This window comes from Oryzias latipes, chromosome 4, assembly GCF_002234675.1.
Source record: "Oryzias latipes chromosome 4, ASM223467v1".
Lineage (NCBI taxonomy): Eukaryota > Metazoa > Chordata > Actinopteri > Beloniformes > Adrianichthyidae > Oryzias > Oryzias latipes.
The window spans coordinates 28,201,059-28,214,637 of record NC_019862.2 but is presented as its reverse complement, the minus strand read 5'-3'; the positions used below and the strand labels follow the sequence as shown (position 1 = coordinate 28,214,637).

Genomic DNA, 13,579 nt, shown 5'->3' with positions numbered 1-13,579 from the left:
TCTTGGATTAATATTCTTTAAAATACAAAATCATGACCTATGCTCAATTTCAAACAGCAAATAGTAACTTTGTTAAATCCTATAGTGTTTGGTATATTTTAGGCCCTTAGATCTTTGTGTTAAACAAAATTCACAACAAAATAACAAGCTATCATTGTAAAATCCTACCAAATTAAGTGCTTTGATTGTTTTTTTAGTTGTATGAGGAGTAAAATTGTAACTCAGTCAGGACAACCCTTGAGAGTTAAAATGAATCAAAAACCAGTTCAGTTCTAAATTTCACATTAAATTTGCAACAATAAAAATATTTTGGAAAGTTATGTAATCGATCAACTTGATTTTATTTCAGTTAGTAAACTAATGAATTCTAAATTGATGCTCTTTTGTTTGCAATTTGTTGATGGTCTCTGCTCGGCCAGCTGCGCGCAGAGACCAAACTCTTCATTAAAAAACTCAGGATAATGATCATTAAAAATAAAAAATAAAGCTTTTATTTTATTCAGTCAAACTTTAAAAGTGAAAGAGATCCTCCCTTCCTGGTACAAACGTTTAGTTTCTGAGCTGTTGATCCCGGAAGTGTGAATCCGACCGTGAGTCTAACTTTACGCACAGCGCTGCGCTCGCCTCGCCGTGTTCCTTTAAGAGGCTGGACTCGCCGGCCCGTGTTTGGCTCAGCTGTGCGTACGTGGGACCTTATTTCCCAGCAGTGACATGGCATAGACGCGGAGTCCAGCAGGAGCATCATCACCGCGGACCATGGAGGCTCTACAGCCGAGGCGGAGCGGAGCGAACGCCGCGCTGCGGGCGGCGGCCCCCGCCTGGATCCTCTTAAGCGCGGCACCGGGACTGCGGGCGGAGATGGAGGAAATCGACGGCACGGAGAAGGAGGCAGAGGAAAGTCACCGACAGGACAGCGTTAGCTTGCTGACATTCATTCTGCTGCTGACATTAACGATCCTCACCATTTGGCTCTTCAAGCACAGACGGGTTCGGTTCCTCCACGAAACCGGGCTGGCAATGATTTACGGTGAGGCTTCTGGATCGGATCCGACGCAGACTCCATCTTTATCTCTTTCCCTCTCCTTCATAGCAGCGCCACCACCTTCCCGCAGGGTTTGCGTGATTCAGCCCTCCTTGTGCGTGAACAGGGGGCATGGCGGGTGAATCTGCAGACGCACAGGAGACGGAACAAACGCGTTTCTCCTCACTGACGGAGCTCGTGCTCGTGCTTGAAGGAGTTCACTCCTCCACCATGCAGCTGCAGCTGCATGAGAAAACAAGTCACCTGCAACCAGACCAAACATTCAGCATCCATGGGATCAGAACTACCAAAAAAAGAGGAAATCATTTGTAGAACACGCACCATCTGTTTAAAAAAAAGCACATAAATCACCTTTTTAATAGGAAATTACCACTTTTTAATAAGAGTGTTGGATTTATTTGACTTTGAATTTAAATGAAAACATTTATGTCTGCCTTTTTACCGTTTGAAAAATTACCACAAAAGTTTAATTAGCAACCAAAATACTGTCATAATTTATGGCGACCACCAGAAAAGTAATTAATAAAAAAAAAAACTAAAATGATTTTATATCTTTATGTCTATGTTTTAAAATGAACTCTTTGACGTGTGGAGGTTATCCTAAAACATAGACTTTGTTTTGGGGGGTTTCAAGCTGAGGTACACTTCGTGTCTGCATGTCGAGGAGTTAGGTTAAAGTAAAATATCAAAAGATCATACGTTTTCACAGGCCTTCTAAGTTTAGTTGGAAATTTACAGTGGAAAACTAATTGTAATATTTGGAGATAATATTATGAGCGATTCATTTGAAGCAGGAGTGTATTGCTTCCTGTACATCTCTCACACATTATACTAGAAACAAACTGTTGGGGAAAGAATGGGGAAAAATCAAATAAATTTGCCATCAAATGCCAAGGAATCGTTTCTGCTCACCCCCTATGATGCATAGTTTGAAGAGAAGCACGGTTTTACTTTAACACTTTGACACATTTCTTTTTCCCAGAAAACTCTGACATTAAATTCAGGAAAAGTTTAATTTAAAAAAAAAAAAAAAAAGCTGTGGCGTTCATGAGCTTTTTGCTGGAGGGGCCATTTTCAGACTCCCAAGAACCAAAACAGAGTTCCACTTGGTGTCTGCTGGTTTCCAAAAACCCAACCCACCACCTAAAAGTGACTTTTCAATTGTAATAAATGAATGCTTGCAGAAAATAAAGGAAACTGGGTGGAAAAAAACTCATATTTTTAAGAAGTAAAAAACAACACCGTGTCAAAGTAAAGTTGGTGCCTCCATGTTTTTTCAAGAGAACCACAAAATATGCGACTTTGTGCCAACGGACGGTTCTGTTTCTGCGTTGCGTTAGCCTTCAGGTCCTGTTCAAATGTCGCTCATTAACCAGACATTTCTTCGTCAGAAAGCAGGCTTAGATTAGCTATTTTTGGTTCGGTTGTGTTGGCAAAGGTCGCCCTGGTGTTTTTTTTTTCCTAATGGGTTGAGTTTTGTTCACAAACAGGAGCTGTCCTGGTTCTGACAGACTGAAAAAAACTAAACTCTGCAACTGCGTTTGTGAAGCTGGGAGAAAATCTGCCAATATTTAACCGTTGCATTGATGAAGTAGATTTTATTAATAGGAATATGTTTATCAATCTTGATCCGAGCTCTTTCAATTGGAACACGCTTAGGGGAGCAAACAGTAAAACCCATCTGAGTGAGTGTATCCTTGAACATGGACGTGTTGATTAGCTGATTGAAGCAGTGGCACTTCCTCACCAAAAGCCACGGAAAGAACCTAAGCTTTGTGGACCCTGCAACCTGAGGACAGGTTGCGCAAGAAATCAAACATGGTTTCATGCTTTTTCTGTGTTGTGTCAGGTCTGTATCGATGTGTGCGTGCCCCACCACATTTTATGGGATCAGTCATTTCTTTGAGGTTGGGATTGATTCTAAGGTCAGGTTTAAGTTTCCGGGCATTTCAATCGGAGTGGTTTGGATAAGGAGTTAATGTATTTTCTCAAAGCAAGGACTCTACTTAGATACCACTTCACTTAAATGAATCATAAATCCAAAATGCACAACCAAGGTTGTCTTAAGGGTGAAAGTAAAATATCAAAAGATCATACGTTTTCACAGGCCTTCTAAGTTTAGTTGGAAATTTACAGTGGAAAACTAATTGTAATATTTGGAGATAATATTATGAGCGATTCATTTGAAGCAGGAGTGTATTGCTTCCTGTACATCTCTCACACATTATACTAGAAACAAACTGTTGGGGAAAGAATGGGGAAAAATCAAATAAATTTGCCATCAAATGCCAAGGAATCGTTTCTGCTCACCCCCTATGATGCATAGTTTGAAGAGAAGCACGGTTTTACTTTAACACTTTGACACATTTCTTTTTCCCAGAAAACTCTGACATTAAATTCAGGAAAAGTTTAATTTAAAAAAAAAAAAAAAAAAGCTGTGGCGTTCATGAGCTTTTTGCTGGAGGGGCCATTTTCAGACTCCCAAGAACCAAAACAGAGTTCCACTTGGTGTCTGCTGGTTTCCAAAAACCCAACCCACCACCTAAAAGTGACTTTTCAATTGTAATAAATGAATGCTTGCAGAAAATAAAGGAAACTGGGTGGAAAAAAACTCATATTTTTAAGAAGTAAAAAACATCACCGTGTCAAAGTACAGTTGGTGCCTCCATGTTTTTTCAAGAGAACCACAAAATATGCGACTTTGTGCCAACGGACGGTTCTGTTTCTGCGTTGCGTTAGCCTTCAGGTCCTGTTCAAATGTCGCTCATTAACCAGACATTTCTTCGTCAGAAAGCAGGCTTAGATTAGCTATTTTTGGTTCGGTTGTGTTGGCAAAGGTCGCCCTGGTGTTTTTTTTTTCCTAATGGGTTGAGTTTTGTTCACAAACAGGAGCTGTCCTGGTTCTGACAGACTGAAAAAAACTAAACTCTGCAACTGCGTTTGTGAAGCTGGGAGAAAATCGGCCAATATTTAACCGTTGCATTGATGAAGTAGATTTTATTAATAGGAATATGTTTATCAATCTTGATCCGAGCTCTTTCAATTGGAACACGCTTAGGGGAGCAAACAGTAAAACCCATCTGAGTGAGTGTATCCTTGAACATGGACGTGTTGATTAGCTGATTGAAGCAGTGGCACTTCCTCACCAAAAGCCACGGAAAGAACCTAAGCTTTGTGGACCCTGCAACCTGAGGACAGGTTGCGCAAGAAATCAAACATGGTTTCATGCTTTTTCTGTGTTGTGTCAGGTCTGTATCGATGTGTGCGTGCCCCACCACATTTTATGGGATCAGTCATTTCTTTGAGGTTGGGATTGATTCTAAGGTCAGGTTTAAGTTTCCGGGCATTTCAATCGGAGTGGTTTGGATAAGGAGTTAATGTATTTTCTCAAAGCAAGGACTCTACTTAGATACCACTTCACTTAAATGAATCATAAATCCAAAATGCACAACCAAGGTTGTCTTAAGGGTGAAAGTAAAAGATCAAAATAAGGCCAAATATTGAGGATTGTTATTGTTAAATTTGTTCCATTAAGACCACATTTTTCTAACTTTTTATTTTAATGAAGGCCCTAAATCAAATCAAATCAACCTTTATTTATATAGCACTTTTTCGACAACAGTTGTCACTCAAAGTGCACGATCAAACATGAAATCCAAGCTGTACTTTCGGTCCTGAGCACACATTTGAATGTCTGAGGAGAGGAAATTTCCTTGAAGCTGGAAGAAACTTGGCAAGGGTGACTGTTTCAGGGAGAAGAGACAAGAAATTGACAAAAAGAGAAGCTAAACACTGGAACTTTGGGGGTAGGGACTGCAGCAGTGACAAATTTATGGACTAGAAAGACGGCGGACAGAGGAAACGTCTGCAGTAAGAAAAGAAAAACAGTTCATCCTTGAACAAACCCCCACCAGTGTAAGCTTACAGCAGCATAACTAAAGGGATGGCTCAAGGTCCCAAGGGGCCACGCTCAACGACGAGCTTTTTCCCAAGGAAACATTGGAGGACGGTGTCTTCTGATCTGAAACGGACTTTTATTCCTCAAAAGAGAGGTTTTGGCTTCCATTCAGACTTTGGAAGTTCTATGGACAACCAGACAGAGAAGTAACGAGTTGATAAGAAACTTTGAGTGTTTGATGCCCATAAATTGTTTTTGTTTTATTCTGGTTTAACTGTAAATGATAAAGTGGGAAAAACATTTAGTTTGAAGCCAAAATCTACATCAGCTGAAGGCTTCATGGTCAACTTTGTTTTACGGCCTAAACCAAAACTTAAGGTTCATCTGTAGCTCCAAGGGTGACTCCCTTTTTGTTCAGTTTTGCAGGAAATCATTGTTTTTTTCTCTCTCTCTTCTATGATCAGGTTTGCTGGTGGGGGTCATTCTGCGGTACGGCATCCCCGCCACCAGCTACCACAACAAGACCCCCCCGAGCTGCTCGCTGAAGGAAGGACCGGCCAGCACGCTGCTGCTGAACGTCAGCGGGAAGTTCTTCGAGTACACCCTCAAGGGAGAGATCAACTCTCGAGAGATTCACAACGTGGAGCAGAATGACATGCTGCGCAAGGTAACTGAAGAGCTCCATCACCTCCACCCGCACTCCTGCCAGATGCAAACCTGTGAATTATATGCTCATTGTCATCCCTAGGTGACCTTTGACCCCGAGCTTTTCTTCAACATTCTGCTTCCTCCAATTATTTTCCACGCTGGATACAGTCTGAAGAAGGTGAGGTGACGCCGTGATGCTGATGTGGGCGCGGGTGAACACAGCTGCTGCCGCTACAATGGACACATGGTCTCGCTGTTCTAGACCCACTCAGAGGAAAATTGTGTTTTTGGTGTTTTTAACGCGTTCTTGTGGCAATTTTTCCCGTTATGGGGGACATTTATTTGGAAAATTTAGCTCAAAATGGCATTTCTGAGTATTTAATTGTTCAAATAGTTTTGAATCAGGTGCCGACAAATAAACGTCGTTGGAAAAAGATTTTGATTAAAATATGCTGGGCGGGTCACAAACACAGGGAGGGGAAAGGGGGGTGGGGTTGCTGCACACCAGCAGTCCCGCTACTCTGAGGCAAATTTCCAATGAACTCCTGCCGCTCTACAGAAACTACGTCCTGAAAAAACAACAGTTTGGGGTTTTTTTGTGGCTAAAATCAGCATAATCATAGTTTAAAGACCACTAGGAACGCTCTGAAAATTAATTGATCTAAAGATGATCGCAAACCCTTTGGTCAGGCCTGGAAAATCCTTTTTTTGCCTATAAGTGGAACTTTTGAGGGGAAGTCTGTTGCAGATGTCTTTCATTTCCTCTCTTGCATTTCTGCTGGCAGTTTTTTTTTTTTTTTGACAGCTGCAATGTTTCTGCTTTTTTAAAGTCATGAAGCACATTTGTTTAATTTCATATAAATCTGCATTTACTAAATCTGGTGGAAGTACATTTTCCTTGTGGGCAGCTCAGTGACTGCGCTGCAAAAAAATCTTATTAGAATAGATTGATCTAATTTTTAGCCAGATGAACTTCTGACCCTTTAATCGAGACACAATGACAGTTTCACTGCAGACAAAAGGCCTCGTTTTAAGAAAATATCCCTCCCAAACAGTGGGAATATTCACCTGCTCTTTTGACAAGTTGCATATTTTTTAGATACACTTTCTAAAAACAAGTTCTTCCATGTCAGTAAGTGTTGTATATCAGCATAATAAATAATAAATCAAAGAAAAATACTAATTTTGACATTTTATGAAGATGATTATTTACAAAGAAAATCATGAAATGACAAAAAGGCCAATTCTCTAATTTTCTTCTCATATTTAACGGTTGGTTAAAGAGAAAAAAAAAGGTTTTTGTTATCTAAGGACCAACATCTTTCCTCTATAGTAACAAAAACAATCTTTTGACTGTTGGAGTGAAGGGATATTTTCTACATGCTGACTTAAGTGCCGAGTTTACACGTACTGAACTAAACTAAACCTTTTTCCCCCTTTGGTGATGTTTTTTCTAATTTTTCAAATGAGATTATTTCAGCTGTGTTGTCATTTTTGGTGTGACATTTTCTGGAGGTGCATTTGAGGACGCCATTAGACTGTCAATCTGTCACAGATCAGGACTGTGTTCTCTGTAAACATGGACCTGGTGCAAAGCATTGGTAATCATTTGTGATCTCTCTGCATCTGTGACGTCCAAACAGAAAAGTCTCAGGTTGCAGAAAATGTGTTGTTTGCCTCAAGCTTGATGAAAAACCCAAATGGTTCTTGGATCTAACTGACATTTATTCTAGTTTTTCAGTATGTGCCTTTTTTCACGCACCAATCAATGCTATCAGAACTATTAAACAAAATACAAAAAAACAAAAACAGAATCCACCTCTATAGCAAAGCGTTCTCACAGAATAATAAACAATAACACAAATGATAAGGGTTACAATATACAAAAAGTGACACTTAAAAGGCCTTAGACATATTAACCTATCACAGAGCTTTAACATAGTCCCGGAGAGCAAAGTAATTAGTACGACAAAACAATGAAATGCAGAAGGACCTCGCTGGCCGCATTAACACGGGAGGAAAAACTCTCATACATTTCACTGGCGCGACTCTTGCAGATGCTGCATCAGTGGAAGACCTTGTGAGCCTCAGTCAGGTGTAGTACACCGGAACATCTCCCACAGCAGCAATGTAGCCAGCGTCAAGTCCCCCCCGCCCACGTTTTTTTTGCAAAGTTTTTAACTGATCAATACCAAAAAGCATCATCAGTTATTGACTGAATATAATTTCCATATTCTAAATGATTACTGCATTTAACAACTTTTTATGTATACTTGGGACAAAAATATTTATTTGAGGCAGATCTGAGACTGAACTGAAGATTCAGCGTCGGAATGGGAGTCATCTGGCCGAAGCGAGTCAAGCCCTTTCAGAGATGTTTGTCTTCAGACGCTGATATTTACTGGTTTGAATCCGTCTGTTGCTTCTCAGCCATGACACTTAAAGACATGTTGGATGGAATGCTTTAGCTGCTTCTCCATTGCATAGCAATGGGGAAGCCTTTTAAGTGTCAGTTGTTGGATTGTTTTTTTTTTTCTTTTCTTTATTCTACTATGGGTTCTACTTGGATTTGAGACCTGAGGTTTAGGACTTGTAAGCAATGACCATTTGCTGTTTTGTTTTATTTTTTCACCTCCAAGGCATCACTGTTAACAAATGAAATATGATCTTGTCTTGTTCTCTTGGTTACACCAGCTAAAGCAAAGACTTTTAAAGCCCAAAGTGGTGGTTTTAAAGAACCACAGGGACATTTAGTGGTCAAAGAACACTTTCCTGTTATGATACTTGTCTTGGGTTGACATGGGAGTATCTTTTTTTTATTTTTTATTATTTCACTTTTTGAGACAGGAGATTATCTTTTCCAGCATGGTTGATCTCCAGTCCATAAAAGAAGGTCCTTCAATGTATAATCGGATACATTCTGTCTGACCTGAGCAGAAAACTGACAGCCTGGCACTCATCCGACATCAGAACCTGACCTCCACAGAACAATGACTCCAAACGCTTTAGACACAAAATCTTCCAGGCAGAAAGCTGGCACACTTTTCTCACCAAGAATTCTTATTTTGAGGAAATAATTCTGGACACTAGAACATATTTTTTCTCAAACTAAGATTATTTTGCGCAATAAATAACTTCCTTAATACGATTATTTTATTGCAAACACAGGAAAAAGACAATTTTTCCTCAGAACAAGAGTCTTTTTACTTTCTTAAGATGCAGTTTGTGCTAGGTACAAATGGTGAGGTGCAACAAAATGGCGTCTAATGATGTTGATCTCTGTAACAAGTGGATCAAGGCCAAAGCCTCATAATATCCTCATAGGTCTTCAACTTACTCCATTATATTTTTCTTTTTGTAATAACAAGACTGGTTTGGTTGAAGTATTGAAGTTACTGGCCGGTTGGTTTGTCATCAAATTCTAGTTGTTGTTTTTTTCTTTTTCTTGGAGGCAGTTTGAAAACTCCCTCTGAAAGTTTGTAAGGCCTCTAAAAGACTAGATTTGCAGGTTTTGGTGTTTTTGTGGGAAGAGTCCATCCGGACGGAGTTTTATTTTATTTATTGTATTTAGTTTGCTGAGTCAAACGGTTGTCTTCGGGAAGCAGGAAAAAGAGCCCCCCCTCCCCTTCCCCATTTAAAAAAAAAAAAAAATTAATAGTTTTTCAAATTGTCCGGCATTAAGAGAAATAGTGTAGATGTTTCATCAATTTGCCCAAATAAACCAAACTGTCTTGCTCATGTTCAACATTTCTCTTCCTCGGTCTCGCGGTGGAAAAGGCCCGTTTCCTGCAGAAAATCTGACTCGACATTTTTCGTGTCTTTGCACAAATGCAGACAATGACTTCCAGAGGCTTTTGGGTTCAGCTGCTGTAGTTGCTATACTAAAGTTAGTTCTGCAGACGGTCCATCAGCTGCATGCTTGAGTTGCTAACCGGGCAGTAACTGCTGACTGTTTCTAACGTTGCCCCTCTTTTTTGCTCCAGAGAAATTTCTTCAGGAACCTGGGCTCCATAATAACATATGCGTTCCTCGGCACTGCCATCTCATGCTTTGTGATCGGGTAAGTCGTCTTATTGGTCATGAAGCAGGAGGAGCCAGACGTTTGTTAACGAAGTCTGCGGCTCTCCTCTGGTTGTCTGTCTGCAGGAACATGATGTACGGCGTGGTGACGCTGATGAAAGCGGTCGGACAACTGACCGACAAGTTCTACTACACGGACTGCCTTTTCTTTGGTGCCATCATTTCTGCCACAGACCCGGGTACGACGCACGCTGACCTGATCAGGGAAAAGCTCATGACGGCACATAGTGTGTCACAAGCAACAGGGAGGAAACCTAGGGCTATGAAACTGACGTGACACACAGGAAAAGAACACTAACCTGATGAAGAAAATCATTACAAAGTTGTAAAAGGATTTGTCCATGCAGCAAGTCATTTTTACTTCAATGTTATAAAATATATCAAAATGTAGAAACAAGAATTCCGACACAAGCAGTCAAAAAGGGAAAAATAAGCTAAAAAATCTAACATTTAAATAGAATTACTTAAAATTGAATGTTAGTTCTAATCAAATGCTTTGTATTTTTTATGTACCTAATTGTAGTTCTTTTTAATTACAGTGACAAAACATGGAAATGACTCATTTTATTAATAGATTTCTATTCAGTTAAGGCCTTCTTATAAGCACCAGTGGCGTCTCTGTATAATAAAATGCATTTAGATGTCTTATGAACATACCATAAGCATCAAGCAATTTGAGTTTTTTGAGTTTTAAATCAAGTTTCCATATTGTCAATTGAGTATGGAGCAGAAGGATTTTGACTCAGTTTTAATAGGAATTTCCTTATTTCTACATCCTAACTCCCAATGAGACCAAATAAATTCTCAACTGTGCTTTTTTTTAAGAAAAGCTGTAGAGCAAGGATAAGTTGAAATGACTTCAAACCTGGTAAACTATCTTGAGCGTCTAAAAAAAACAAACAAACGTTTCAATCTTTGCAAGTATCAAACAGTTTGCATTGCAGATTTAGAGGAATTCTATCAATATACACATAGGAAACTTGATTTATGAAAGAAACATTTGATTAAAAGGAAATGAAAAATGATGAAATATTGTTGCAGCTTTAGAATAGTTATTAACTGGATTAAAGTGTGTTGAGGTTGAAACGTTTTACCTCTTATCTAATTGTCTTTCATCATGAAGCCTTGACCCAACTTCAAGACAACTTATCCTGGATAAAAGAGAAGCCTTACCAATAGATAGAGATACATTGACACAATGATTTGAGTAGACGTCGGATGTGCATGTTACAATCAGAAGTGGTATTCCGCACAGTTTAGTGTTGGGATTTATTTTTTTCCCCCTACAATGGTTTTGTTTTCTTGTGGTATGAAAATGAGATTGTGATTCACTGTGAGGATTCTCCAAAGAAAACATTGATCAACAGCAAAGAAAATGATTCTTCAAGAAACTCAAGGCAGTTTTTAATTGAAAAGTTTAAAATTGGAATAATTGTGATTCATAAAGTTGGTATGCACAGAGACAACAAAAAATGTGTTTAGGAATAATAATTGATTAAAAAAAATCTACCAGTAGTTGGAAAACATAAAACATGAAACAAAAGATGAGCTAATAAAACAGGAATTTTACATTTTTTTTACTTTGCATTTTGTTACATTTTGTGTGCAGAGGTTAGGAACCGTGATCAAATCGATTTAAAATACTTTATGCACTGCAAAAAATAATGTACTGATGCAACGTAAACTTTTTGTTCTCACAGGCAAAAGTAAGAAAACGGCAGAACTAGTTGAATTTCAGATGATGCAAATTTTGTTTGGGTTTGCATCAGTGGCTGAATGATTTTACACTTTGTCTGGTTCTGAAACTGTGGTTGTGTTTGTCTTGTGTGTTGTAGTGACGGTGCTGGCCATCTTTAACGATCTCCATGCAGACGGCGATCTCTACGCTCTGCTGTTTGGAGAAAGTGTGATGAACGATGCAGTGGCCATTGTGCTCTCTTCGTAAGTCACACCTCTGCTTTTCCCACTAAATACAAGTAAACACTTCATATGATTAGTCATTTTCACACCTACACACTTGCTTACAAATTGGGCATCCCTGCCCTTAGACCCTCCTATGACACACATGGAGCTTTTGCAGCTTTATTATTGACCACCCTTAATGTAGATGTGATTTGACATTTTATTGCATTCATCTTTAGATTTAAAAAAAAGATTTAGTTTAATGAACATATTTTCCATAGTGACGAATTTAGAGTTTCAATATGTTTTTAACCAAAGCAATCCCACACCACCACACAGCCACCGCCATGCTCCCTCGGAATTGCTGGTTTAGTTTCACTCGAACAGATCTTCCACATCTGTCTCATCCGTTCACTAAATCTTTTTCTAAATATTTTTGGGACAATCCAGATGTTTGTGTCAAATGTGAGGCATGTCTTGCAGTCGGCAGCGTCTTTCTTCTTGAACTTTTCATGGATCTTTTTTTGCCCAAAAGTCTCTTTCTGACTGTTAAGTCATGACCTTTGACCTTAAATGAGTCCCGGCTCTGTTTTGTCGTATCACTGCAAATAGAGGTAGCCTAAAAATAGGAAAATAACCCTCATCTCAAGTAGAAAATCACTAGTTAAATGAGTACAAAAAAACAAATCATATAACATATAACAAATCACTGTAGCGTTACAATAAATAAAAGCAATAAGTATAAATAAATAAAATATAGATGAAAAAATAAAGGGAATGTAAGCTTAAAAAGCAAACTGTCAGAACTAATTTACAGCCAAAATAATACTATTTTTTGCTAGTTTTGAGCAAATATTTTGCATTTTTTGAGGTCTAATTTATCTAGTTGTAGTTAATTTTGATTACAGTGAAAGAAGAATTAGTTTATCATTAGAAATGACTCCTTTTAGAAAGAAATATGAAGAAAATTAAAATATTATCGTGATACAAGTTGGCCCATTTTAATAAATCCTTATAGAACATAAATCAACATAAACCTACATATTACGTAATTTAATATTGAGTCAAATTTTTCTATTGTGAATAGCAATTTGAATTATATCTTCCCTATTTCTAAATATCAGTTCTTAATGAGAAAAAAAAATCTTGACTGTGCTGTTTTAGAGAAAGGTGTAGAGCAGTGGAAACAGCTGTAAACCCTTTACTTTACAAGTATCAAATATTTTGCAATGTATGGTTTCCTGAATGAGCACTCTTTGTGTTCTTGTGGTCATTTGGGCTGCTTGGGAAGGCTCTCTTCTGTTTCAAGTGTTCTCCATGTGTTCGTTAGAGCTCACAATGTGGCTCTGTGGATTCCACAAGCAGCAGAAAAATCTGTACCTTTGTTAAGTTTCTTAAGGAGTGTAATGAGAAATTAGTCCAGCCAACAGTGAAGTTAACTTGTGGACCTACTGTAGCTCGAGCAAGGTTTTAAGAAAGTGGAGCAAAGTCAAAGTGGAATTGAAAACTCTTCCAAAATAGAGGGGAGAAAGTGTGACCGGGATGGTCAACTTTGGATCCCTGCTGGACACAGAGGTATTCAGGAATTGTTTAAATTTCATTGAGAAATAAATTCTGCCTATTTAATTTTCCCGGAAAGGAGCAGGTCTGCACGCCGATACAGAACAGTCCATCCATGTGGTCCGTTTCACCCGTTACCTGCAGACTGTGATTTCATCACTAATTAAACACAAATCTTCAAAACCTCACGATGCCCTGTTCACATTCCAGCAATACTACCCTTTTATCTTTTCAGATAAGATTTTACTTTTGGAGGTTGTTATTTTTGTTTTCCTTGAGTCAAATTTGATAGAAAAAAAACACACTGTGGTTGAGTGTTGTGCAAAATTCCCAAATTTTAATTTAAGTGATGATCATAGTACGTTTCTTCAAGATTATTTTATGGTTACCTTGCATTTGTTGGAGTATTTTCCCAGTTTGTTTCACATTCTTTCATATTGGTGGCTTCC

General features: G+C 38.6%; 1 protein-coding gene and 1 long non-coding RNA gene across 2 annotated transcripts in view; one reads left to right on the top strand and one right to left on the bottom strand.

Annotated features, from left to right (window-relative positions):
* Positions 1-468: 468 nt before the first annotated feature.
* Positions 469-1,691, bottom strand: LOC105354005. The gene is made up of 2 exons (XR_908702.3): positions 963-1,691; positions 469-846 (listed from the first exon to the last, which is right to left on the bottom strand). It is a non-coding gene; the product is annotated as an uncharacterized LOC105354005 (long non-coding RNA).
* Positions 729-13,579, top strand: part of slc9a7 (solute carrier family 9 member A7) — a 32,679-nt gene continuing 19,828 nt past the window's right edge. The window contains exons 1-6 of the mRNA XM_020702656.2: positions 729-1,027; positions 5,405-5,607; positions 5,689-5,766; positions 9,572-9,648; positions 9,735-9,847; positions 11,504-11,609. Coding sequence (XP_020558315.1) covers positions 757-1,027; positions 5,405-5,607; positions 5,689-5,766; positions 9,572-9,648; positions 9,735-9,847; positions 11,504-11,609 — 848 coding nt within the window. The 5' untranslated portion in view covers positions 729-756. The remainder of the gene's footprint in view (positions 1,028-5,404; positions 5,608-5,688; positions 5,767-9,571; positions 9,649-9,734; positions 9,848-11,503; positions 11,610-13,579) is intronic.